Source organism: Haplochromis burtoni, unplaced genomic scaffold, assembly GCF_018398535.1.
Source record: "Haplochromis burtoni strain Fernald_Lab_line unplaced genomic scaffold, NCSU_Asbu1 Contig_32, whole genome shotgun sequence".
Lineage (NCBI taxonomy): Eukaryota > Metazoa > Chordata > Actinopteri > Cichliformes > Cichlidae > Haplochromis > Haplochromis burtoni.
Window position 1 is genome coordinate 2,086,823 of NW_024582393.1, and position 27,486 is coordinate 2,114,308.

Below are 27,486 nucleotides of genomic sequence, written 5' to 3' on the forward strand. Positions count from 1 at the left end.
CAACCACTGCCACACACACACAAACCCCCCGCGGCCCATCTCAGAACCAGCACATGCACAGATCATCATGCGGTGGTGGGAAAAGTTAACTCTTCATGACTGAACACTTTTTAGTCAGGTGCAGGGTTGTGTTTGATCATTGCTCAGTCTGTCCTCTAACTTGCAGCACACACACAGAGACAAGGGATTGCTTGCTGATGTGATCGGAGTTGACAGAAAAAATAGTATTTATGGATTATTATTGTTTGTAGTATTTTTAATCTCGGCCAATAAAGCTCAACAAAACAACCTGGGCCTGTAGCTTTGACAGCAGCATGCTGTTAACTTTTAGTTTCCAGTGTCTGAGTTTTAATGGGGTGAGTGAAAACAAGTGCACTTCACGCTCCTTTGTGAGCGCTACACTTGTTTCACTTTGGCCGGAGCAGCTGAGGTATGTGACGAAACTGCCTCAGCTGACCAGGCTGACCGCGGCCAAGAGAAAGGCTTACTTAGAAGTAAAGCTGCTAATCTTCCACTTAGCTGGTTAGGGTGGCCTGTCATGTAGTAAGACAGAGAGAAGGTGGTTAGATAGGGTTAACTTTAGATGAGGGTGGTACTGTGATTGGGTAACTGGATGAAGAATTGATGAGGGGTGAAGAATGCAAACAGGCAATGCTTGATTTGATGGGAGGGATAGCTGTGGGTGCTAGGTTGAAGGGAACAAGTGGACTAAGGGTGAATGAGGGTTGGCTCAGGCATAGATGGTTTATGGATGGAGGGTAATTCAAGAAGAGGGACTTCATGATGGTTTAAAAGACTAATGATTGTGAGGGCAAGGTTATGACAACAATACAAATGAACTAGGACAAGACATTCAACATCACATTGCATAAAAGAGATGGGATGAGGCACAACATTAAAACCACTCGCCCAATATTGTCTCATTTTTTCTCGTGCTGATAAAAAAAGCAGTGTTCAGTCATCGATCTAAGGAATATCCCCTGGTGTCTGGAACTGGGATGTTTGGAGGGCATCCTTGTTTGCTGTGGTGGCATCTTGGGATTGAATTCAGAGGTTTCAGGAGTCGGGTCAGTTCATACCTTAAGTCAGGGATTCCAGACTAGAAATGCTGCTCTAGTCAATGAAAGAAATGTGTCACTGTTTGGGCTTAACCTGTAAGAAATAAATAAAAAATGTTGTTAGCTCGTTGACCAAACTGCCCTGTAATTATAAAACTGAAACAGAAAATATCATTTTATTTTGGACATATTGTAAAAAAAATAGAAATTTCTGTAGTTTTATAATGACACTTCTGGCTTCCGCTTTAAAGGATTGTTTTATCCAATTGAAAAATAAGGAAGTGATATGATAAGGTGTGATATGAATGGGAGGACTTCATCAGAAAAAGCTGGAAAACTTATTAAAAATACATTTAAAAACCCAAAAATTTAAGCCCTCCTTCACAATTTGTAAAGTCATCCAGTGGACCAGACTGGACTCTTTGTCGGGCTGATTCTGGTCCCCAGGCCTTATTTTTGACACCTCTGCCTTAAGTGTTCCCTGAGCCATTCCTGTCTAATTAGTATGGTTGGAGTGTGCTGTTGGTTCAGCAGCCTGAAATGACATGATGAAGGTTATCCACTTCACCTATCAATCAGTATACATTACATCACATTAATAAAATTGCATTACATTGTATAATATCACATGATACATCACTATGGCACTGATTACATTATATATAAGATCAAATAACATCCTGACATTGTAGGCCCAAGTTTAAATCAGATCATATATGATCACATTTAATTATGACTCAGTGAGATCACGTGTGAGAACCAATATATAACACAGATAGAAAGCAGGACCTCGCTGACATATGCAATATGAAAATAAAAGAGCAGCTTCCAGTCAGCGATGGCTGTTTCACAAACTGTATCCTGGTTACAGATGCTTCATGTCACCTGAGGCCTAACCTGGCACCACAGGAAGCCATTTTTTTCCATTATGTCTTCCTGTAGAGCAGCCCAAACCTTGCTCATATATTAAGCTGATATGAAGAGATTACTAATGAGTGACAGAGACCTAACAAGCAAATTAAAAAAAACAACAACAATAAAAAAACTGTTTTAGCACACAAAACCTGTGATGAATTCTGTGCGTCCTAAATCAGATCCTTGTCTTTGAAATGTTTATTTATTGAATCGTTCTCTCGTCCGAACATTTCAAGACATCCAGGAGGGTATTAATGGGCCACGCTGTTGTGATTCAACCAATGACGAGAACGGCGGGGAAACACTACACAGAGAGCGCCACTGGCAGCATGAATAAAAGGCAGGCAATGCGCGCAGGAGGGGAGGTCCGAGGCCCCGGGTAGGCTACGGGAAAAGGAGGTAGAGGCGGAGTCTGTCTGTGAGCGTATATGCATCTGTGCGCTTCCTCGCTCACCCCTCCTCTTTTTTTCTTTTTTAAACCACCCCACCCCCACCTCTGCTGCCCCCTCCCCCCTTCACCCCCCTTCCCCTCTCCCCGACCCCTCCTCCTCCTCCTCCCCTCCTCCCATCGTGCTTGCCCGCCCCTGAGTCTGAATAGCCATGCATGACAACAAACACCAAACCTTTCTGTGGCCGAAGAGCTCTGGGAGTCGTTTCCTCCCCGCCGTGATGGAGCGATGCGAGGAATGAGGGCGGATGGTGAGAGTCTGGAGCAGCAGCAGCAGCAGCAGTGGAGCTTCACTGCCTCTCCTCGCCTCACAGTGCGGGAATATACCAGCGGAGAGCAGAATGGATACGGAAGGGAGCCAGAGCAGCCTGTCCTCCGGCACGGACAACTCCCCCCACGACCCCTGGTAACAGCCCGAGTCCGTGCGCCCGTGTTTCGCTCGCCTCTCGGCCCGGTTTGAGTTCACCTTGGACTTAAGTTGAGTTCAGTGCGGGGAGCGAAGCCGCGCCGAGACAAAAGACAAGCACGCTGTGTGTGTTGTGTGTATGTGTGTGTGTGTGTGTGTGTGTCTCTCTCTCTATGTGTGGGATGGATAGACTCAGCGGAGGAGACGCAGACGCACCGCTTGCTTTCCGCCTGTTATTTCTCTCTCCCTCCCCTCCTCTTGTTTGTTTATTTTTCTCGCTTTTCCACCAGAAGGCCACATTGTAACTTCTCTTCCATCATCTGGAAAATCCTCTCCTTTTTTTCCTCCTCCTCCTCCTCTAGGGGATTATAACGGCCCGACTGGCCGATTGGTGACTTCGCAACATGGCCGATGCTTTCTTCTTACTTTATTGATGCTATATTACGCACAGATCCTCCAGATCCCCCCCTTCACTCCACGAATGTGCATGTGTTGTGCTTAAAAGACGCTTTGAGAAAAAAATCTGTGACTTACAGCTTCTGTTTCTCTCATTCAGCAAAATGTTCATCGGGGGTCTGAGTTGGCAGACAACACAAGGTGAGCTGTCCCGCACGCTACTTTAATAAGTCTGGATGAAAGCCTCCTGTTTACTCCTTTTAAAATATAACGTTTGCTCTAATAATAGCTGTGGCGATAACCTGCGAGGCTTCTTGAAGTTTTAAGGAGAAACGCGGTGAACAGTTCAAATCAAAGCCTCCTATTCATTAAGGATCAAGCTCTAGGTTTAGAGTCGGGAGACGCAGGAGATTAATCGTGCGCACACGACGACTTGTCTGCCTTCCTATCCTGTGCACTCGTTACACTCTTAATAACCCGAGGAGGGCATTCAGAGTAGAAAAAAGGAAAAAAACACTAAAGTGATCGATTAATCAGCGTTAAAGCTGGAAGTTGGGCTCGTCATCATGGGCCACGCTAGTGTTGTTGTTTTCCTTATTGGTAGCACTCCGCTCAATTCATTCATTTATTCGAAGAGCCGTGAGCGCAGGCTGACGCACGGGCACAGTTTAGTCTTGTTGCGACGGCCCGTGTTATTATCTCCACTGCTGCTGCTTCTGCTGCTGCTGTGTCAAAACAGCGAGCGTCACCAAGTGTGTAGCTTTGTTTGTGGTCCGCAGGGCCTAATGGGGCTGGTTGTGCTGAATGGCCAAAGAGAGCCCGGTGTATAAACCTCGTCAGGACACACGCACACAAACACAACGTGGTCCGCCCGACCCCCATTGTCTCGCTTCAGCCACTGCACAGCACACCAGGGCCCTGTTTAGAGAGAAGTCCTTCTCTCATTCCCTTCCCCTTTAACAGTGTCTCCCCGGTGTCTTTGCAGAGGGCTTGAAGGAGTACTTCTGCAAATTCGGCGAGGTGAAGGAGTGCATGGTGATGCGGGATCCCGTTACCAAGCGGTCGAGGTAAGAAGGAGGCGTGTGCGCTCCGCCGTCCTATCACCGGATGCCTCATGCTCTTCCATGCTTTTCCATGAGAGCTGTCGTGAGTTTGCATTCTGATTTTGTCACTTGCGTGTGCTTTCTCCCCCCCCCCCCCCCCCCCCCGCGTTTTACAGAGGGTTCGGCTTTGTAACATACACAGAACAAGCCGGTGTGGAAAAGGTTTTGGCACAAAACAGACACGAGCTGGATTCTAAAACGGTGAGTTCTTAAACTTTTGAAGTGGATGGTACAACTTGGGCAACTTTTCTTACTCTGGGAGTGTGTAGCCTGTTTCTTTCCCCCCCCCCCCACCCCTTCTCTCTCTCTCTGGGTGCATTTTACCTCCAACCCTATGGCTTGTAAAGTTGAGGAGTGCATTTTGGAGCCCACACCCCTCCTCCTCCTCTCCTCTTTTGCTCATTTCCCCCTCCAAATCCTGGTTCAGGGCGCCAACATGAAAGCGTTCTTTCTTGGTCTTCATTGCCATGGTTACCTGGGGACCTGAATGGGGTAGGAGCCCCTTTGCAAAAACCCTCACAGGTTTTTATGCACAGTAGAGAGTTCACAAGTTTTTCCCCTTCTTCTTTTTTTCATAGGAAATAGCAAGTGATAAGCTTTTTTTAGTGGCAGCTCTCAGAGTTTTTGGGGGGTGGCAAGAATTGTGGGAGTGGATTCCAAAACTGATGGCAGGGAGAAGGAAGACTGTGGGGTCAGAGCAGCTGAATTTAAATAGTGATGTAACTCCGAGATTTGTGAGTGTGTGTCTCTGTGATTTCCCCCTCCTACACTGCTTAAACATGAACAAACAAATGTGGGCAAATTTCACAAACCACTCACCAAACCAGAGGACAGGCAGCACCCTTGTGTTCAGGTAATTCATATTTTTGCGAGAGACAGTGACTTGGGCACGAGTGCGAATCTCTTTGGTTTGTTTTGGTGAGAATCCGAGGCCCACATTTGAATATCTATTAAAGTGTGAATGCCTCTGTCTTGGTAATGCAGATTGGTTGTAGGATTGGGGACTGGGTGTGTCTTTGTCAGCTTGTTGTCTTTCCTAACCACACACACAATAGGATCATTTGAGAGTGAAAATCGGTGGCACAGAAAGTCAGCAGGGCCCAGGGGCAGAGGAAAGGTAGAGTTGGTTAGTTTGTTGGAGCAGGCCTGTTGCTGGGGGTGACGCCAGCCTCAGGAGACGGTGCTGTAACTGCACAGCCCAGTGGGATTTATGTCTCCATAACAACTTCTCAGCTATTTTGCATTGACTTAAGATTTGGTTGATTGGGTGGCACAAAGATAGTGTCAAGTTTTGTCGGGCATTTATAAGTACGCAAGATTATGATATCATGTTTGTTTTTTTAAGTGAGACTCTTCATAATTTAGAAAGTTTAAAGATGCAGTTTCGTGAAATAATCAGACCTTCAAGCACCACCGCTGGAGGTCCTGATATTTATTACAAAATGAGCGCTGCTGCTGGTAATCTCTCCATATATATTTTTTTATTATTCCTTTTTCACCTTGCTTGGAAGTAGGTTCTAAGAAGCTGCAAAATATTACTCAGTGAGTCATGTTACCTCTTAAAACTAGGTGCTGCCAGAGCCTTTGAGAGCCAGACCCTCTGTATTTGTGTGTGTGTGGGATGTGAACGCTGGTTTTGGACGCCTCTGGTAGCTCAGCTTGGCAGGCCACTGGTGGGGTTAGGCGTTGCCCTATTATAAACCAAAATACGGCATAAGGCTAAACAATAATAATGTTAATGACTCAAATGCAAGGCTGGGTTGCTCAGGTTGTTGTGGCAGCAGTCTGCGGGGGGAAGCGTGCCATGGTACCATTTATCCAACAAGGCGTTTTAAATGGGGGGTATGGTTGCCATTTTGTTGTTCCGTTTTGGAAATTTGAGCCCAGAATTTATTTGTTGCAAATCTCATATTTGCCAAATTGGGATGTATTTTTTTTTCTTGCCTTGCTTGTAGCTTAATTCTCGAAACGCTACACAAAACATATTTGAGAGAACGTTTTTGCATCACACCTGGAGTCTCCCTCTCCACAGTATTGTTTGATCAGCCTGAGACGTGAAAGAGGCATTCCTCACAGGCACGAGGAAGAATATTTGATGCTGTGATGTGTATGCCTTGTTATGCTGAGCTTTGGTTTGCGAGAAAATATGTGAAAGGCATGAAGCGGAGACGGGCGATGGTGTGAAAAGGAGAAAATGAACAGGGTGAGAAGTCAGGTGCAAACTAACCGGTGCAAGGTCCACGCTGCTTGGTTAGAAGCGGTATTAAACATTTACAGTCCTGTTACATCGTGCTAGCTGCCCTCGGAAAATGAAAGTCACAGGTTAAAATATGAAGTGAACTGTTGTAATTGTTCAGTTATAATGCAATAAGGCTGTCTGTTGTGTTCAGTGAGAGGGTCTGTCGAGGTTGTTGTTTTGGTTCGAGGTTAGATTTCCTGTCGGGGGCAGAGTGTGGCCTCGGGGCATTGGTGTGCTGCTGTATTTCCCTGGCCGGAGAAGAAGGGCACAACTGGTATTTGTTTTCTTGGAGAAAATGCTTCACTGGAACCGGTTACGGGAAGAAGTAAAAGATGAGGCCAGATATTCTCTGAAAAGAGACCACTTCTCGCTCCCTCTGTGCGGTGATTTCAGATTTTTAAAAAACTGTGGTGAATTATGGTTTTTGGTGATTAGTGTGATTATTTGGCATTTGCTATTTCTTCACAGGGAACTCTGTCTCTCAAAACGACCCCCTAAAAAGCCCAGTGTAGTGCTGAATACAGGTTACTGAAAACATTTTTAATAGAAGGCACAGACAGATAAGAAACACACTGATTATTTTTATTTTATGTGATTTGTTTTTAGCGCAAGTAAGCTGGAATGTCCTTTTCAAGGTGTTTTATATAGTAGGTGGAAATTGCTGCTTTTAGCGCGACTTGTCTGCGAGGCTAAAGAAGTCGTCAGCATTGTGCTAATATAGCCGCTTTCATCTGTAGCCCATGACATATGTTAGCAGCAGCCACTGTGGGCCACAGGCCCCATAGTCTGCAGTTGCTAGTGGTCTAACACCTGGTTAGTGGAGAGTTTAAATGCCAGGATGGGCTGCTCGCTCCTGATTGGAAGATTAGCTGTTAATGCTGACGTGCACGAAACAAGGAGAAGGGGGATGGAGAAGGTGAAGAATAGGAGAGAAGGGAAGGCACTGTGCTGTAATTAGTATGGATCTGTAAAGCAACTAATCGGATTGAATGAAACAAACTGGATTGGGCTCCTGAGGTCCGTGCACGACATCAGATCCGGGATAAAGCTTGGAGCAGCTCTGAAGGTGGAGCGAGAGAGCTCTCTTGTCACGTTAAATGTACACAAACCCCCACCCCCCACCCCACCCCAACAGTAAACACAACCGAGCACAGCAGCCACACGGGTTAGGCGCTCACATAGAGGGTTACAAGCAGTAGGGACGGGGTCAGGTTGGAGGTCCTCATTAGTGAGCTTCGTTAACTAATTACTGTGCCATTCTTCAGCTGTGCAGATTGACCCGGCTGGCCTGAGCCCAAACCAAGTCTCCCTCTTACACTGTGTGCATGTATTGACATGTCAGCCCCTTTCGTGTCCTTGGGTGTTTATAGCTTTTTGTTAAGCTCATATTGATTATTTTGTCATAATGACGGTAGCCCGTGGTGTCTTTTTATCAACGTGGTGGCCCTTTTCTTGCGAGAATGTCTTGGAAACTCGGCCAGTGTATCAGAGCTTGAATGTCTGTGTGTATATGCTTGTGTTTTCACCTATGAACTTTGCACGTATGTCACTTTGTATCCTCGTGTTAGCGTTTCCACTCTCGCTGCATTGTTTGGGTGCTTGTGAATGTGTGTGTGTAAGTGTATATGTATGTGTGCCTGTGGGGGTAGCACGGGAGCCCCAGTTCCTCTACGGGCCCATCTGTTTTGTACTCTTTGTCCTGTTAATTAATGAAATCAGAGGGGCTGCCTGCTGGGACTGCCCCACTACACCACCACACTGGACAGGCCCGCTTTCTCATGGGCTGACTCTGTTTTCCAAATGAATGCCTTCTCTTTCTCTCTGTGCTCTCTCACCTTTACACGTACGCATCTACTGGTTTGGCATTTTTTAAATTTTTTTTCAAAATTTATTTATGCTTTGATTTTTGTTTTCCAGTTTGTAACACTGGTGGACACGCCGCGCCCTGCGAGGTGACTATTGGTCGTAGATTAGAGTAGTCTTAAAAGCTAAAACCACTAAAATCATACTGCAGGCTCTGCTGTCACTATGCTGCTTAGAATGAGCGGAGGTTGGATGTCATGAAGCAGGATGTTAGACCAGTTCATGAACACTCAGTTATAACTCTTGTCTGTCAAGTCTGGGAAAAGCACCTTTTTTTTTTCTTTCTAGAAAGGTTTTCACATTTTTCTTGAGTAGTTACGCTTTCACCAGTATGATTGGGAACGCTACGTGGCCGAGCTTCTTTTCAAATGTCAAGCCACCGAAGAGCTATTTCTGAGTGTTGCAAACAGTGACCTGGCTAAGTCATTTCACTTTTTGCTTTGTGGCCTATCTGTCTTCCTTGAGGCTAATCCGCCACTCTGATAGATGCTTTAGTTTTCATTTTTATTATTGCCTCCCTCTGAGTACTGCCAGATGTAGAAATTACATGTTAGATATTTTCTGTTACTTCACTGAAGTGGAACGGTTTTTTTTAACAGCATGGCATGACAGTAGCTGTAGTAGCACTGCTACAGATATTACATTAGGCCTAACGTAGCCTAGCTGGTAACCTTCAGTATTTTGAAGAGCTTCTGATAATTTACTAGCTGTAACAATACTGTTAATTTGTAAAAATGTGAAGTATGATGGGTAATCTGATCCTAAAATTTATTAGCAAGCCTGCTACATCAGTGTGATCACATATCTTGATTTCTTAGGTATTTAATTAGCCCATAAAAAATCATAATTTGTGTCCCGTCTTCCACCCCTCACCCCCAATTGGTCGCGTCAGATAATTGCCCCTTCTAGAGCCTGGTTCTGCTGGAGGCTTCTTCCTGTTAAAAGGGAGTTTTTCCTTCCCACTGTCAACAAGTGCTTGCTCATAGGTGCGAGGGTCCTCTTGGCGATTTCTCTCTATTATTTTACATCATAAAGTAATTTGAGATGACTGTAATGGTGATTTGGTGCTATGTAAATACAGTTGAATTGAATTGAGTCATGCAAACATACTGATTTCACACTTCTTAAAAGAAAGGCGGTTTCCGAGAAAACTTAACTAATCAACATGCTGCTGGATGAATAAAAAAAAAAGACTTGGACATTAGTGCTTGTTTACAACTAGCTTATAGAAACTGATGTTTTTTTCTTTGTGTGTTTACAATGGTGATAACAATGGACAATGTGGCTCGTGTTAGATGTCTGACCGCTGTCATTCTCAGCTCATGCTCTGCCACATGATCGCCTCAAGGCAGCTCCTGCCCTCTTGTCGCGTTAAAACAGTACAAGGCAGGTGGGCTGAACAGAAAGCCCGAGGCAGTGACCTCTCAGTACTTCAGTGCCAAGAGGAACAACGGACATTTTGCCCACGTACGCCAACCGGTGATGTCATTAGGATGTTACAGACGCTTGGAGTTGTTTAATTGTGATAATTATATTGCGCTGTAATATAAATGAGTTTCTTTCCAGTAGTACAGTTGTACTATAACTCTATTGTTTTTAGTAAACAGTGAAACTAGTGTGTAGAAATTGATGCATCTGAGTTTGCAGTATTTGGGCTGGAATGATGTGAAGAAAAGCTTTGATATTAACTCTAAGTTTATACATATCGTCTCTCATTAAATACATTTCAAACATAGACGCCACAAAAACGATGTTTAATTATTTTAAAAACATTTTTATTGAACAAGGTCAAATGCTGCCATGCTGGGTGTGAATGCGCGGTGTGAGTAAAAGGAATTCTCTTACTCATGTTCATCGTGCTTGATCATGGCAGTGACCCGATGTTCAGTTTATAAGTCAGTATTATTTGTGACACATTTAAATAAAAATGGCTAAAAAAGCTGAATCATGTAGCCGGCAAACGCACACATCTGTAACACTGTAATGTCACATTTGGTCCACACTGACACAGAAATGCTGTGTTGTCATTGTCTGTGAGCGCGCTCGGTTGTAGCGGATAGTCGCTGGTGGCTTCGTGCGTCCTTGTCACCTTAGTCTTTGTGCGCTGACCAGCTGGAGGTGACATGGCTCTTCTCATCTTTGTGTCCCACTTTAAGGTGTAAAGTCCCTCTGCAATCCCTTCCAAGGACGCTGCAGCTGCATCTTAGTTACACAGCGCTGTGCTCTCGAAGCGGCGGCAAATGTGAAGCACTTAAAGGTCCTCGAAGGATATATGTGTCAGTAGATTTGTCATCAGAAGCAGGGAATTATCACAGGGGCGAGATGAAAGGATTGTTTGAATATTGAACGAACACCCTCCTTTGTGTCGTGCGTATTGTTCACATTAGAACTAATTATTTTAAGCTATTTCACAGGGCACTTTTTACTGCCAATATCAATTCAATACCTCTGATAGCGGCTGTGGGAGACACGAGGGGTTTCGCTTCACACATCCAATTATTAGAACAAAGATGAAACTCTAAGACCATAATACACTACAAGGTCCTGTGACCTAAAAATCATCTCACTCGTCGGTTTGAGTGAGAATAACACGAGATTCCGCACAAATTTAAAATGCCAGGCCGAGCTTTGCATATTTAGCATTATTAAAGGCCAGCTCATTCAAAGCTCATTTACTTCTAATTTTATCTGTAACCTTGACCAATGCTGAGACATTCCAGTGGGGAGGAATATGGATACAGTCAAATCGAGCTAATCCAAAATGGAGCTTGTCAGGATTTGTGAGATTTAGAAAAAAAAAAATCTATGTGTGATATATTCAGAATCTTAGATGCTCATTTTGGATTCAAGACTGCCCCGCTCTGTGTAGTTTGTGGCGAAGATGCATTTAGTTGTGTCTCAACACACAATTCAGAGAAAGTACATATTCCTGTCTCACTGTGTATTTTGTTCCCTATGCGTGTTTGTTTAGCTGCCGTGTTTGGATTTTCGGGGGCTTGCATAAACAAGGGTCTACTATACATATTCGCGGATTAGCATACGATCTATTTCTGGACCTGTAGTCCAGACTTAGAGGCTCTGTGTTGTAACAAATTCTAGTTAGTTAACAGGGTGATAATTCATTGACGTGCGCAGTGGTTTTTTGAACAGGAACTTTTGAGCAACAAAACCAGAGCAGGTAGAGATTCGGTATCATTGCTGGGGAAAAAAAAAAAAAAAATCAAATGTCAGATATATTTTAATATCGCTTTCCTATATATATATATAATGTGCATTTCCAGTCCCCCAACCATTCAATGACACGTTTGAGGCTGGATAACTTGTGTTTATGGTTGCCAGCGATCCAAACTTGCTTATGCCGTGTCTGTTATTAGTATGATGGTACTTCCTTTGTAGCCTTACTGCTCCCAAATCCTTAATAAGTCTGTTATTGGAACAGAGTGTGAATTAGACATCTCTGTGGTCTAATTGACCCCAAACATAATAGTACGGAGCAGAACATGTAGTAACGTGTAGAAGGTGTGCAGCTTGTAAATTTCTTTTTGGCAAATGTAGTTGATTATATGTTTCCTGATGACCAGTCGTAGATTATTTATGCATTTGCTGCCTGTTTCTGTTACAACAGAAAGAGCACAGCATTGATATCTATATATATATTTTTTTATAAGCAAATCAAATGTATTGATTTATCACTTAAAAAACGACAACAAAAACTCATCATGACTCATCTTTTCCCTACAGATCGACCCAAAGGTGGCGTTTCCCCGCCGGGCTCAGCCCAAGGTGAGTGCACCCTGAAGGAGTTAACAGCAAGGAGGAGTGGAGATGATGTCATGTGTCACCCCTAATAAGGGAGCCCTGGTTGGCTGGGATTACAGTCAGGCACATGATCTAATTGGAGCTACAATCCACTTGTCCAGCCTGACACCATGACCCTGTGTACACAGGCTCCTGCACTGCCGCCTGTATACGTGCACACACGCACACACATGCATTTTCTGGCTCACACCTAAATGGATGCTTGCGCCGATTATTCACCTGCACACATGCTGCTCGCATGCACACGCCTCAGAGGCCTTAAATTGACATCAATTAGTCTGAATTCCAAGAAGAGCTTTAAGCAACCTTTGAGATTAGACAAACGCCAACCAACACAAAGTGTCTTTATCGCAGGCAGCTAGCACAGACCTAATGTTATTAGTGATAAAAGATACCTTCTTCTTCTTTTCCTTCTGCGCTGTTAGCTGGTGACCAGGACAAAGAAGATCTTTGTCGGAGGACTGTCAGTCAATACCACCATCGAAGATGTGAAGCAATATTTCGACCAGTTTGGAAAGGTAAAAAAAAGCACAAACCTACTAAATACTTGCAACCATCATGCTTAAGCCTTCACTCTGAAAAGCTGTCTTTCAGCTGGACTGCTGCTGCTCAACCTTGGTCTGACCTTGACTTACCCTTCACAGATAATACCCATCATATTAGATATATGAGCATTTTAGTGGTTTTTAAGTGGCAGTTGATAGATAGATATGTTGCAAAGCTATATTGCATCAATAAAGGGACAACAAATATCAATTTTTTAATAAATCATTATCATCTCACCTGATAATAGGGGGCAACCTTTTTGCAAGCAGTTGCACTCTGACTGGGACTGACTGGAATCACTCTCAGAGAGGTTTTTAGACATTTGCAGATAATTGCTATTTAATTTATAAATATAGACAGATTGCGTCGACTCAACTGGCTGCCAGCTGTTTGTATTCTGCAGAACAGGAAGGCTGCTGAGCACAAATGTAATGGTTAAGTGTGTGCAGGCAGCAGACGATATGTGATTTTTTTTTAAATTTATCACAGTTTATTGCTGTTTTATCAGAAACAGATTGTATATAACTGCAACAATATGACTTATGGCAACATTTGTGGCAGGTTTAAGTGACGGTGTTGGTGTGCTTGACATTAATAACTGAAGTGAGATAACTTTATCTTATTGGATAAAACAGATATTGGCTGTCTTGAGGACATAATTTGTAGTTGAAAAAAGGGTGATAAATCACAATATATGTTACTACAAAAGCTTAATATCTTATCGTGAGTGAGATATTGTGATAGTATTGTATCGTGTGGGTGTGTGGTGTTTACATCCTCTACTTTTAACCCAGATTTCTTAAGGTGGATGCTAATATTTTGTCAGCATTTGGCTGCTTGCAGCTCCTCTCTTAGTTTTAAGGAAGAATTAGCTTTTCGATTAGCCTAACAGTTCACCCATTAGCCAACAGTTTAAACTTTTTATAATTTATGAGCGTTAAGGTGTTTCATCTATTTTGAGTTCACAATTTAATAAAGTACAGAAACATTTCAATCAGTTATTTTTGAAGTGAATCATTTTTCAGTGGTTTTCAAGCTTACTGTTAGCTTCTAACAAGTTTTCACACTATAAGTGGGGAATTGTTGTGTTCAGGTGTTACAGTGCTTTGATCAAATTACTTGATAAAAATTGTATCAAATTACTTCAGCTTGCCCGCAATCTGTCCGTGTACCTTCTGGTAGCTGCATAAGCACACCCTGGGGTACCTCTGGTTGGGCTTGGCTGCTCTAATGGACTGCATGCCTTTGATAGATTATATTCATCTACTGACTCTGTCCAGCTAAAAGTTTTTTTTTAACTTTCCTTTTAAACTTTTTTTTCCACAGAGAAAAAAACAAACTTTTATGGCTTTTGTTTTAAGCATGTTTGTTTTTCGGTTCAAGTCGAGACACCTTAAAAAGAGAAAGCAGACCTATTTTAGGAGAAAAAGTGAAACGAAGGCACGCAGTGAAAGTGAAAGAAACAAATGCTGCGCTGTTATACATCCTTTTAACCTTAGCTAGCTTCTTCAGAAGTCCTCAGAGTGGGTTTCTCTAAAGAGTGCAAATATCAAAGAGGGGAAACAAAGAAAATGCTGTGTGGTCATCGGTGGTTCTGCTCCGTCAGCTTTAGCATGACTTAGTTTGTTAGTTTATCTCTGTTGTTGGCTGTTTTTGCTCTTTTCTGATCACATATTAGCATTTCTGGCTTCTGCATTTGGCCTGCTTAGCTCTTTTGAAAGAAATTTGGTGAAAGGCAAACACATGCTGTGGAGACAGATGAGTGGCCGGGGGTAGAGGGAGGTTAAAAAAAAAAAAAGCAGGAGGGGAAGAGGGAGAGGGAGATGGCAGGGGACTGAAAGGGAAGAAGAAACCCCCCGTGGAGAGAGAGTGGGAGGGGAACTCAGAAAAAGGTTGAAGGGCAGAGGGAAGGAGGAATGCTGAGATAGTAGTGAGGGGCAAAAGTGATTATTAAAGGGGGGAAAAAAGGACCAATCTGATGAGAAATAAGTGTGTTAAATTATCCATAAAGCGTGGCATGTTGGGTTAGTTTTTAGCAAACTACTGTGTGCGCGAATGGAGATCAGCCTTTTCAGTATTAACTAATCAAATGCAACAGCTGCTCCTGTAACAGCCCCCCCCCACCTTACCCAAAATCAGTACTTCAGACACCCTCCCATCTCACACACACAAACACACACCCTGCTCTAGTCGCTCTCAGCTTGTTGCCGTGGTGACCTGCCTTCGCCCATTGTCCCGCTATAATCCAGTGCTTTTTTTGTGCGTTTCCTTTAAAAAAAAATGTGCGAGAAGTGTGTATTTGCATGAATGGAAAGACGGGCGTGCTCGTGAAAGTGTGACAGTGGCATCGTCGTGGATGCGAGCTTGCATGCATTTGTGCCCATGCAGACGGAGAGCGAGGCTCACAGCCGGCGATCCAGTTGTCACAAACATTAAGTGTGCGCCTCTGCCGCCGTTGGTGAGCAGGACAGTCTGAAAATGAGCATTGCTTCAGGATGTGGGCCTAATGGGTTGGAAGAAATTAACAGCACGAAGCTCCTTCTGCCTCGTGTCTGCCTGTGTTTTCTCTCAGTTGGCCTCTGACTCATGCTTGAGGTATTACTGCATTTCAGGTACTGGTTCAAATTTAAAGAACGCCGTTTAATTCCGGCCCGCGTGCTCACGGAAGACCTGGATTTGCGAGCGTGTGACCCGTGGCACCGATTCAGGTGGCTGTTGTGACATGTGACACGTTTCTCCTCGGTGCACTCGCTTAAAATGGCTGTTTGCAGTCTGTGTGCCGAATCATTTCTCCCCGGTGATTACAGACACTCATATCTAAGACAACACTCCCTCCGCAGGATGAGGGAATATTTGGACTGTTTGGACACGTGAGACCAAAGCTGTATCGTGGATAGCGGCGATCCCACAGTGCATTCCTGCTGAGCGGGAGGTATTTCTTGTTTATTATCTGAGCCTGGTTACAAGGTGCAGGTTTGGTTGGAGCAGGACTCAGTGTCCTGTTTATTTTCATACTGTGGTACCGCCTTGCAAGGAAAACACAGAATGCACTCTGCATTTTATGCAAGTCTTTGATATGTGCCGAAGTTGTTGTTGTTTTTTAGCAAGCCTCTAAGAACACCTAGATAAACTTCACTACTTGGACTAGGGTGGCTGCTCGGTTGTTGACGCGTCAGGTGTTCTGGGCTAACCTGAGGAGTCAGAGGCTTTTGCTTACATGTGATTTCCTAGTTGAAAAAAATCTGAGGGCCTCTTGCTAAATGTTCCCAGGCCAATGAGACTGCAGCAGCCATGTTTCGATTAGAAGTCTGAAATGAGGGTCTTGTAATTTCCCTCAAGCTCATGTGGCTCTTTTTTTTTTTTTTGGCCAAAGCTGAATATAAGATCTGTCCACACACAGAAGTGTGTTTAACATTTCAGGCATTAGCATTTCAGGCATTTTGGGCGTACAATCAGTTAGGTTTAATCCAAAGGAAATCTCTGTTTTCATGCCTGTTTACCCTGCCTCTCTGTATCCTACACGAAAAGCCCGATGATTTCAAATCTTCATTTTTAAGTAAACCCAGAGAGTAGGTTAGCAAGCAAACGAAGGAGCGGATAGGATGAAAAAAGCAGCATGGACAGGGCAGACGGGAAAAGTTGGGACTCCACTCACCCATGTGAGCTGGCGATTAGAAGGCTTGACTGAACACTTTGTCTGCTGGCCTGTTTAGAGAGAGATGGCCGGAGAGAGCGAGCGAGAATGAAACGAGGGAGGGAGATGTGAGGAGACGGCGGGGAAAAAAATGTGAATGCCACCTTTCATAATCTGGCAGAAAAGTGTAATGGACTTGTCAGCAAACACTTGTTCTTCAGTACAATAGCGGTACGCTTCACTAAAAAGCGGTTATTTTTAATGCCGCTCTCGGGAAGCAGCTCGAGATCTGGGCTGACCCTCGTTCTCTGTACATCTGAGAATGTCAGAACTATGAGAATATGACCTTAAGTTTACTTCGGCTCTGCATGCATGCTGAGTAGTTAGTGATAGAGCTGCTGCTAAGTCAATCTCAGAACTCACAGCTATCCAATCAGATTGTCTTACAGCACCCTGGGCAGTGGACATCGTGAGATCTTCTCCTTATTGGTTTTGGCAAAGGCGAGGGGGGCTGGTGTGTGGCCACAGTCTGCAGATCTTTCTGTTCTCATGGAGGACAATTAGCAGAACCATGTTTGCACTACTATACTGCTTATTATCTGTAATATTTTTCTGTTTCCAATACTTAAAATCTCCTCTGGCTGGCAGGGTTTGCTAATCTCTTCCAGAATAGATGTTGCTAATGCTAACAGGAGGACTAGCTGTGAGTGTAACTCTACTCTTATGATAACATGTTGGCCTGCAGCTGTCTACTTGCTGTCCTCTTCCCTGGCTCTCTGCTGTGTCATTGAGTCTGGATGACCGGAAGGCTGGAAGACATGAGGGGGAGAGGAAAGGAGAGGGGAAGGGAGGAGGAGGAGGGGGTTGCAGGATAAAAACTGAATGAAGGACAGCAAGACGAACACAGGGGGGAGCTCTGTGTGTGTTTGCGTGTGTGTGTCCCATGCTATATGTTAACAAGGATGAGAGTGAGGAGGGCTGTAGACGCAACCTTGATCCTCTTTGCATATATCATTTTTCACTTTCGTTGGTGCAAACACTTGCACAGGCTTGATCTCAATCAGACGAGAAGGCGTGCATGTGTGTTTTTCATCTGAGATACGTTTTAGAAATCAAATGACCTGCCTACCCAGAGGCCTCAGGCACTCAGGTTACACTGGTTTGGGTTTCAGCACGCGCTGCCTAATGAAAATAGCCATGTGGTAGGGCTTTGGCATATTATATCATCGTCCCCGATAATATGGTTATTTTTGCTGATATAAAAACATCATATCGCAATATCATACATGCTACAGCAACGCCATATGGTCCCCAGTACGAGCAGCAAGGAGACAGGCCCAGGCATGTCTGACAGCAAGAGCGGTAGCTAGAAAAGTAGCTGCTGCAGCACCCTCCAAGCAAAGCACGGTACTTTGAAAAAATGTGAGAAAATTTGACCCACTAAAGGTGGAAATAACAAACATGGCAAAAACACACCCTTGAGTACAAAGCAGGCTATGAAGCAGGAGATACTAGCAGCCCGTGATGTGGGACCCAACAGTAAACAAATGACTCAACCGAGCATGCTAGAGCACTCTCCATATGACAGGAAGAGCGAACGGCGGATGGAAATTACTGATGCGGTTACACGGTGTTAGAGCAGGGCTTTAAGCAGCTGATTAGAAAGCTCGACCCTGAGAAACAACAGGTAGAAAACACTTTCATCTTTATTGTGTGACAATACTGTGCAGGCTGCTGACAAGTTGCAAGGTTAAGTTACTGTAGTTACTGTTAAACTGAAGCACGACGCAGTTATTTTATAGTTTTACTTAAATGTCCCAGGGAAAGCACAACCTGGGCTAGTTTTGTGCTCACGTTTGAATTTCTGCTGTGTCACTGTATATACTGCTGTGTCACTACCATTGCACTGTAACGCTCCTGCAGCTGCTGCTGGCACCTTGTTTCAATAGATTCACACTTGTAATTAGGAAGTGTATCATCAGTGACAGCAGCTCATTGGAAAAGAAGGTTGGTAAATGCTCTTCATTTACTTACACTTACAAATGCTGCCGCCTGCAAGCTGCGAGCGTCGATACGACGTTCAGTCTTCTTTTTAAATATATTGTTGTTTTCTTGAAATAATCATGATATAATGTTGAAGCTGTCCATGCAGTCACGCTCATGTGTCTCTGTTGTTTTGCTACTAAAGACTGAAAATGTGAAAGTTTTTACTTCCACCTTGATCCCAGGCCTTGGCTTCTCCGTGTGTCTCCTTATGCCGTCAGAAGCTGCTAACTTTCCTGCCAGTGAAGGACGAAGCAGGGAGGGAATGGGATTAAAAAAAAAAAGGGGGGGAGGAGGTGGAATATGAATAGGGCAGTGGAGTGAGTGCAAAAAGGAAAGTGGAGGGAGAAGTAGAATAAAAGGAGAGCGTGTTGACAAAAACCTCAGCTCACTTCGTTCTCTACTCTATAATCCAGAATGCTCACTGGCAGGCTTCCTACCTGCCATCAAGACTTTTAACTTTTTTTCAATCTTTTTATTGCTGTTATTCATCACAGCATTATTTATCAGCCCTTCTTCTTTTCTCTCCAGCCATTGAAATGAGCTGGAGTGGGTGTATGTGCTTGTGGGGGCGGGGTGGGGGGTGAATTCTTCTAATTGAAATTCTTTGCATGGTCTCCATGGGAATGGTAAACTTTGCAGAGAGGGAAAGAAAGACAGCGAGGGTGAACAAACGAAAGCAAAAGAAGGGCGAGAGCGGGACAGAGTTTGTAAGAACTTGGGTGAAGGACGGAGGCAGAGCGAAGAATGGGGAACATTCAGCGCCTCTTTTTTACCGCTGATATATTGCATTTCATTTTATTTTTTTACACGGCGCCCTCTTTCCCCCTGTTTTCCCCGTCGCTCTCTTCCCCTCTCACCCTTCCATTCTTTTTTTCTTCTCTCCTTTGTCACCTGTCACCCCGCCCAAGTCTCTGCCCTCCACCCTCTCCATCTGTTTTCTCCTCTTACTCCGATGCTAAAGAGGGACAATGGCACCCCATGCTGTGTAATGATGTGCACGCGCGCGCGTGTTAAGATGTCCGAGCTCATCTATTCTGTGCTTTGTTCTCACAGGTCGATGATGCCATGCTCATGTTTGACAAAACAACCAACAGACATAGAGGTGCGTACCCAGAGTTATACTCAAATGTGCACCCGCCCGCATTATGTTGATACGCTTAAGTGGGACCACGATGGAGTCATTAGCTCTGGTGATCTAGCTAAAAAAAAATTCAAACAAACAAATTTTTCTTAACGTTGTCTTTCCTCGCTCTCGCCTACTTCTGTTTATACAAAGTCAGGATCTAAGTTAAGACAAGTGGGGAAGGGGGGAGAAAGAAAGGAGCAGGGTGGAGTTAGCCACGCCCTATCCCCCCTCTCCTCCATGATGCTAACACCTTAATTGACAAGCAAGACCTGTGAGGTTGGCCTCAGCTCTTTGGGTTGCACGTTACAAAAGGGAGACATTAAAGTGATCACATGTTTTCTGATGGCTGTGCTCGTTCTTCCATCTCATTATAACCACTCATATCCAGAGCCCGTGTAAAGGTGGAAAATTCAACATGCTTTCAAATGTTGCTCAAATGTTACAAGGGTTTCTTTAAGAGTTTTTCTCTCTCGCTCTTTTCCAGGTTTTGGTTTTGTTACCTTTGAGAATGAAGATGTGGTTGAGAAAGTGTGTGAGATCCACTTCCATGAGATCAACAACAAAATGGTACGGACGTGAGCTGTAAAAAATATTTAGAGCGTGGTTTACTCGGTGGTGTAGGGATTTGTTCCCAGTGTCCCAACTGCCAGACCGAATCATGTGGCGTAACTGTTGAGTGTCTTTATTTCAGTAGTTTTTTTTACTAACTCCCTGTTTTCTTTGCTTCAGGTGGAGTGCAAGAAAGCCCAGCCCAAGGAGGTGATGACGCCGACAGGCTCAGCCAGAGGCCGTTCCAGGGTGATGCCCTACGGGATGGACGCTTTTATGCTGGGCATTGGCATGTTAGGTAAAGTATTAAACAAACAGCAAATGCAGTATCTGAAAAAAATCACTGTTAATCAAGTGCTAGCACTGACTGACACCATTTTTCTTTACGAAGACAGAAATAACAGATTATGCAAGTATGTGTGTGTAGCTTAGTTTTAGATTGTACTTATTCTAAAAATACTCAAAAAAAGTAACAGGAGAATAAACTCACACATCTAGAATGTGGAAAAACACCGAAACAAGACATATTTCTGTATGTGTTGCTGATCAGAAATAACAGAAAAGGAACCAAATCACAATATTGACTCAAATTTCAGTAGTGCCTTGAAAATGTCTTCTGTGCATTAATTTAGCTGGGAATAGCTCAGCAATTTGAACGCATTTCTTAGGTTTCCTCATTCACACTGAAGGAGCTGCTTTAAAAATTAAGAAATGTCATATTGTAGGTGCACCCTCCGTTCAGAAATATTTAGGCTACGTAAGCTAAACGCCTGCTTTCAGTGACGTTATTCTCTGTGATGTATCGAATGTTTAGAGGTCACGGACTGAAGGGCTCCACACGCTGGAGTAAAAATACAGTATGAAGAGATCCTCATTGAGAAATCAAAACCGAGAGCTACATCAGCTGTAGTTTGTGGTTGTTTGATGCCCTCTACTGGCAAATTTCAGATTGTAATACATAATCTCAGTAAGGGCCTGTAAATGTCAGTGACTCATACTACTAGGTCTGGCTCATGTGTAATTCATCTCTAATGACCCCATTTCCCGCAGACGTTAAGCTAATGTGTATGCCTGGATCACCAAGTGTCCGGAGCTTCGCCTTAAATTTCAAAATATTCCGAGGTTGATTAAAATGAACCCCGGATGAGGGAAAGCAAAATCAAATAAATGACCTTAAATCACTCAGTAGTTAATAATAGCCATCTTTACTGTAACTCCTTCGTAGCTGCACTCTGTTGTACAAGAGCAGAGGAAATTAGCTTATAGGAGATCGCTTAGCTAACTGCCACTGCAGCAGGTGAATGTATGACTGCACTCTTGAGGTGGTTCCAAAAATAAACCTGGATAGATCAGATGGCCAGATCTGCCTGTGTGTACTCATCGTGATTTCTGCTCACACACCAAGCAGCCTCCCCTAAAACTCATTTTCTGAGTTCGCCATCATGCTCCTTTATACAGTCAATTAATCCTCTCTCTCTCTTTCTCTCTCCAACAGGCTACCCGGGTTTTCAGACTGCTACCTACACCAGCCGCAGTTACTCTGGTATCGCGCCCGGATACACCTACCAGTTCCCAGGTACGTCTGCATAAGCCACACAGCTCACTGACTCTCTTTAGGCCTGCAGACAGGGACAGAGTAAAGGCTAAAGGCTACAGGCTGCGGCATGCTGACAGTTTTTAACAGTGCGAGGCGAAACATGTATGAACAGCAACGGCCACGTGGCTAGAGGTTCATGTGCGCGCTCAGGTTCGCGTGTCATGCCGCCTTCATTTCAGCTGCAGCAAGTGTGATTTTAAAGTGCTCTTGTCTGTAACTTAAACCCTCTGCACTTTCTGAAACATTGTCTTCTGTTTCGAATGTTAGTTACTGATGTTTTTTGCCTTTCATTTGTGATATTAGACCTTCTTCCTCTTATATTCTTCTTTGTTTATTTGATCTGCTTATGTAAGCCCCATTCAATTGGCCGTATCGCCCCTCCTTTTCCTTTGCTCCCACCTTCCTGCCTGTCCTTACAGTAGGTTTTCTTTTTTTGTTTTGTTCTCTTTTGTTTTTACTTTCTGTGCTCGTGCATCTGTGTTGACATTGTCTCTGTGTGCGTGTGTGCCTTTGTAGTATGGCTGGTGGATGGCGACTATTTACAAAGACATTTTTCTCTCTCTGGATCTTCTCTGTTTCTAGAATTCCATTTAGAGAGGACCCCCCTCCTGACATCATCCCACCCTCCTGAGCTGGCAGGTGAGTGTTGCCGCAACCCCTCTGAGAACCTAAAAAGAAAACCCGAAGCTCTTTAGCAGCAGAAACCCAAGTTAAACCACGAAGACCATCTTTACTAAATGCAGTAACCCTGAATCACTGGGATACTTCTTCAAAAACAAAAGCAGCATAACCCAAAAAACAAACCTCTTTACTTTTACTTTTAAAATCAGATTTAGATTTAATTTTTGATTTAAGAAATAGTCCGCCTATGTACACGTGAGGCAATCCAGCAGCAGGTAGAAATAGGGTTCAAAGGTAATGCAAATGACCTTGTAAGACTTTTCAAGAATCAAACTTTAAGTAGTTTCTGTGAACATATTGGTTGTTTTTGCGAAGCTACTGTGGAGGTCGCCTTAAAATGTCTTTTTCCCTTAAGCACCATAAAATATGAACCCCCAGGTATTGGTTAGCACTGGTAAAGTAAGAAGGTTTCTGGCTCAGACCTCCTGGCCGGCTGGATTCTGTGCGGAGTTTGCATGCTGTCTCCTCCCACAGTCCAAAGACATGCATGTTAGGTTAATCTGTGATTGGCCATAGGTGTGAATGTAAAAGTGTGTGATTGTCTGTCTCTCTTTTCGAACCCACTGACCAGTGACCTACCCCGGGTCTACCATGCGTCTTGCCTAAACTCATCTTGGGTGGGCTACAGCCTCCCATCAACCTTCAACTGGATAAGCAGTTAAGGAAATTGATGGAGCTATTTATGGATGTACACTAAACGATCTAACGAGTTCCATTTTTCTTTGAAGACTACTTCTGACAGAGGTGACAAGATATGATGATATATTGGGCTAAAAGCTTTTAGGTTGCTCCTAACTCTGCCGGTAAATACTTTTAGCCTTTGGATGTGTTGTGCATGCAGCCGATCTACAAGCAGCTGCGCCTTTACACTGACATCTAGTGGCTCTGAGCTGTACTTACATTTTTACTTGGAAACGCCATCCTCTTTGATTTTAGCCATCATTTTGTATCTTATTTAATGCATCAAGCCAGATGCTATAGGATGTTGGATCATTAAACCTTACACCAGTGGTATTTAAATGACATGTCAGATCTCTGGGTCAGCTCTCTGTTCAGCCACACTGAGCTGTAGAGCATGACATACGTGTTGTGTGACAGTTTTGTTTGTTGTGTAATCCTCAGCCATTCCCCTGACTGCATACGGACCAATGGCAGCAGCTGCAGCAGCCGCCGCTGTAGTTAGAGGTATGTCCCTGTTTGTCTGCGAAAGAGTGTGAACAGCAGGAGTGTGTGCATGTTTACAAATTTGCATGCTCGCCTTACTCACAATGAGCGCGTGCGTGATGGCCTGGTTGGAGAAATAAAGGAATATTTTTAGACATGTGCATGTTTCTATGTGTGTGTGTGTGTGAGAGAGAAAACCCTCCAGTGTTTAAGACTGACTTGTCTCTCCTGCCTCTCAGGCTCCACCCCTTCACGCACAGCTGGCTTCCTGGGCACCAGCAGCCCTGGACCAATGGCTGACCTGTACGCTGCAGCCAATCAGGACTCAGGAGTCAGCAGCTACATCAGTGCAGCTAGCCCCGCCCCCAGCACAGGGTTCAGCCATGGTATAGGGGTAGGTCACATGCTCCCTTCCTCACCCACCAACTCAGACTTACATGCATGCATGAATGCACACGTGTGTTGACAAAGCTGCTAGAAGTGTATTCATCTTTGCCTCTATGTGTGTGTATGTGTGTGTCCTCAGGGTCCTCTGATTGCTACTGCCTTCACTAATGGCTACCACTGAGAAGTCTCAGGTCACCGAGGGATGGGAGGGCGTCTCCTCTGCTGATGAGCCAATCACAATGCTGACTGCCCACTGATGGCACAACCTGATTGGCCGGCCACCGGCTCTTTACCGGGCTCTCCTGGCTCCATATGGCTCCGCCCACCGACTGAATATCTTTTTAAATCCAGAACTCTTGTTTCTGCTGTACTAATCTCACTTCAACATAACTTCCCTGTTTTCTCCTCTTTTGTCCTCATCATGTAGTCTAATAACTAGAGCCCACCCCCTTTCCCCCCTCAGTTATCCATTTTTTTCCTTTTGAAGCTGAGAAAAAGAAACTGCAAAAAAAAAAAAAAAAAAAAAAAAAATCTCCGAGGAAACATTTGTCATCGTTGACAAAGACACAGACAACTATTTTGAGTTTTTATTATCGTCATTTTAAACTTCACTTCCATCGTGAATCCTTCCCAGCTGTCGTGCTGATGTTAACAGAAGCAGAAAGAAGGCAAAAAAAAGAAAGCTGTGCGAGATGAGATGGGTCTCAAAGCCGTTTTTAACAAAGGAAGAACAAATCCAACACAGTCCTTTTTTTAACTCGAGTCTCACGGAAACATGGAGGGAAAAACAAACAAACAACAACAACAAAAGTTAAATGTATATTTTGGTAGTCTCTAAAAACAAACAAAAAAAAAAACCTTTGTAATATTGTTATTAATATTGACATAATAATCTGTAAGGTATTTTATTCTGTAATTGGTTTTAAAGCAATGTTTTTATGTCTTCCTGTAAAATATTGTAAATAGACATTGGGTGAGGTAGGGTGGGTGTGGGATGGGTGTGGGAGGGAGGGGTCACTGAACCGGCTGGCATGTCATTGGTTGGTTTGGAAAAGGGTTAACAGCAATTTGACTGGATGTCATTTACTACTCTCTGCGGTCATCTCACTACTTTTATGGGTATGCATACGCCATTATGTGTACACTGTGGGGCAGTCCACTCTAGCGTCACTTCAGCGCAACGCTATCCAGGATAGCTGTTGGCGAATAAACTTCCAGGAGCTTGTCTGACATATTTTTTTCAGTTGACACTTTTTTGTTTGTTTGTTACCAGGTCATATTTTTGTTTGTTTGATTTAAGTCTTTCAAAAAAAAAAAGAGAGAGAAAAAAATAAGCGAATTTGTCTCTTGCGTCTTCGTGGAAAACAGTTTATGAAACCACGATGGGACTTTGGATGATTAACAACTTTAAAACAGGAGAAATAAGGGGTTTCTGCCGATTCGGGACTTGACTTCACTTCCTGATTTTTGAAAATATTATATATATATTTTTTTGCGCGTTTCTCTTCTTAATGTTTTTGTTTATTTTATTTCTTTTAAGAAAATTCTTTTATGCGGTGTTCCCCACCGTGACAAACAAATGAAGGACATTCTCAGAGAAGCAGTTGTAGAAAAATCACGATCATGTTCTTTCCTCTTATCACTATTGAAGGTGCATGTGATTGCGTCTGCGTGTGTGCGTGCGTGCGTGCGAGTGAGTGTTTGTGCGCATACATCAAGGTGTAATATGGAACTACTTTCGTCAGCGAAGGAGCGTTTTGATTGCCTTTTTTTCCTTTGGTACTGAAAAAAAAAAACCAGAACGTTTGCCCTGCTCCATTTGGGTTCATTGCTCTTCTCCCCCCTGACTCTCTCCCATTCCACACTTCGTTTTAATAAATTTGTGCACCTCTGGAACCAACAGATAACTGTTTATATATAGTTGCTGCTCAGTGTGGTGGTGAACAGACAGGGTTTTGGGCAGGGAACCAGAAATGGAACAGGGTCTCGCTCCCAGTCGGCTCTGATACGGGGGCCTCAGTACAAGACGGCGCTGGCTGGCAGGAAAAGTCAAAAAGCTGGAACAAATTCAACCTTTGCAAAAACAAGTAGCCTGTTTGTTCAGCCTTCTTGCTGCAGCCTGTTTGATGTTCAGCACAGCAGAAAACTTCCTGATCCAGCCAGTAGTTCCTCTGTCAGACGGGCTGGGACATGATAAAAGAAAAAAAAAAAAAAACTACTGCTGGACACCAACACTGTAACTTTTTAACTTACAATAAAGCAATAAGTTATTTTTTACCTTACAAATGAAAATAGTACTATTATTGGTAATAGCAGACGACAAGTGGATAATTCTGCGGCATTAAGACTTATTTTCAGAAAAAAAAGAAACTATATTTTTCTGTTTTGAGATCTTGTTCCCCTTGTATATTGATTTTAATGATGTCTTTTGTTGTGCTGTTGTAAGGAAAAGGGCCAATGCTTTGAATGGAGTTTGTAGCTCTACATGAGCTCGGTTAAAGTTTAAGATTTGGGCTGTCCCCCGCCAAGCTTTACAGCAATGCTTTTCTTTTTTTTTCTTCTTTTTTTTTCTTTGTTTTTTTTCCTGACAGTTTCAATTTGAAAATCCTAATAAATTATTCTAAAGTGTTTGTGACTCCTTTTTTTTTAACCCAACATTTGTTCACATGCGCACTGAAGTCATGTGAACTGACCTGCGTGTTTGAAATCTTAAGAGCAAATGCCACCTCTTAAATTGGTATACTGGCACAAATAGTTGGTGAATGTAACTGCCAAACTTCAACTGCTGAGGCTGAAAAATGAAGCCAAAACACGAGTGCCAAAAGTTGCAGTTCACAGAATGGCCATTTGAGGCTGGATTCACTCCCTTAATCAAATGCACAACCTTACAGTAGGGATAAACATGTTTGCAGCCTGGTGCAAAAAACATTTTGGTCTGTGTTAATTTAAACTACTAAACGCTGGACTGTGAGTCATTCCAACATATAAACTCCACCTAACTCCAGTGATGAGTGACAGAGAATCCTATCTTTAGGCACATTGTTATAGCAGCCTGTCACAAAAACACATAATTCGTTCCCATTTTTTAGTTGACTCTATAAAAAATACCAAAGGTAACATAGATTGACAGACATAGACATATTTTAGCACCAACACCGTGATTCCCAAGCCGCTATTATCTGAAAACTTGGCATATCTCAGCAAGGTGTGCTGCATGTCTGTAAAAATTTGTTGAAAGCGGTGGAGGACAAAAAAGGAAGTGGCCTAAAGAACTATCTACAGCAGATGAATAATACCTGAAAGTCATGTCTATAAAAAACAATTCAGCCAAGACCTGACATAGGACCTAAGAGATACAGATCTTGATCTACTGTTAGCTGAAGCCTCATCAGAAATGGTCTCAGTAGAAGGAAAGCTGTCAAGAAGCCATTTTTAAGGAAGGAAAACAGAGAAAAACAACTGGCATGAAAATCTGTCAAGCATGGTGGAGGCTCTGTCATGGTTTGGGG

General features: G+C 43.5%; 1 protein-coding gene across 1 annotated transcript; it reads left to right on the forward strand.

The window, feature by feature from the left end:
* Window positions 1–2,686: 2,686 nt before the first annotated feature.
* Window positions 2,687–26,605, forward strand: LOC102299939 (RNA-binding protein Musashi homolog 1; the record flags this gene model as incomplete). Its single annotated transcript, XM_005918625.3, is given in 14 exon segments — window positions 2,687–2,827; window positions 3,384–3,424; window positions 4,209–4,290; window positions 4,443–4,527; window positions 12,170–12,211; window positions 12,673–12,765; window positions 19,527–19,575; window positions 20,084–20,166; window positions 20,329–20,446; window positions 21,644–21,724; window positions 22,328–22,384; window positions 23,549–23,611; window positions 23,830–23,984; window positions 24,117–26,605. Coding segments are annotated over 14 exon segments (1,132 nt in total), but the record flags the coding sequence as incomplete, so codon positions are not given.
* Window positions 26,606–27,486: the final 881 nt, after the last annotated feature.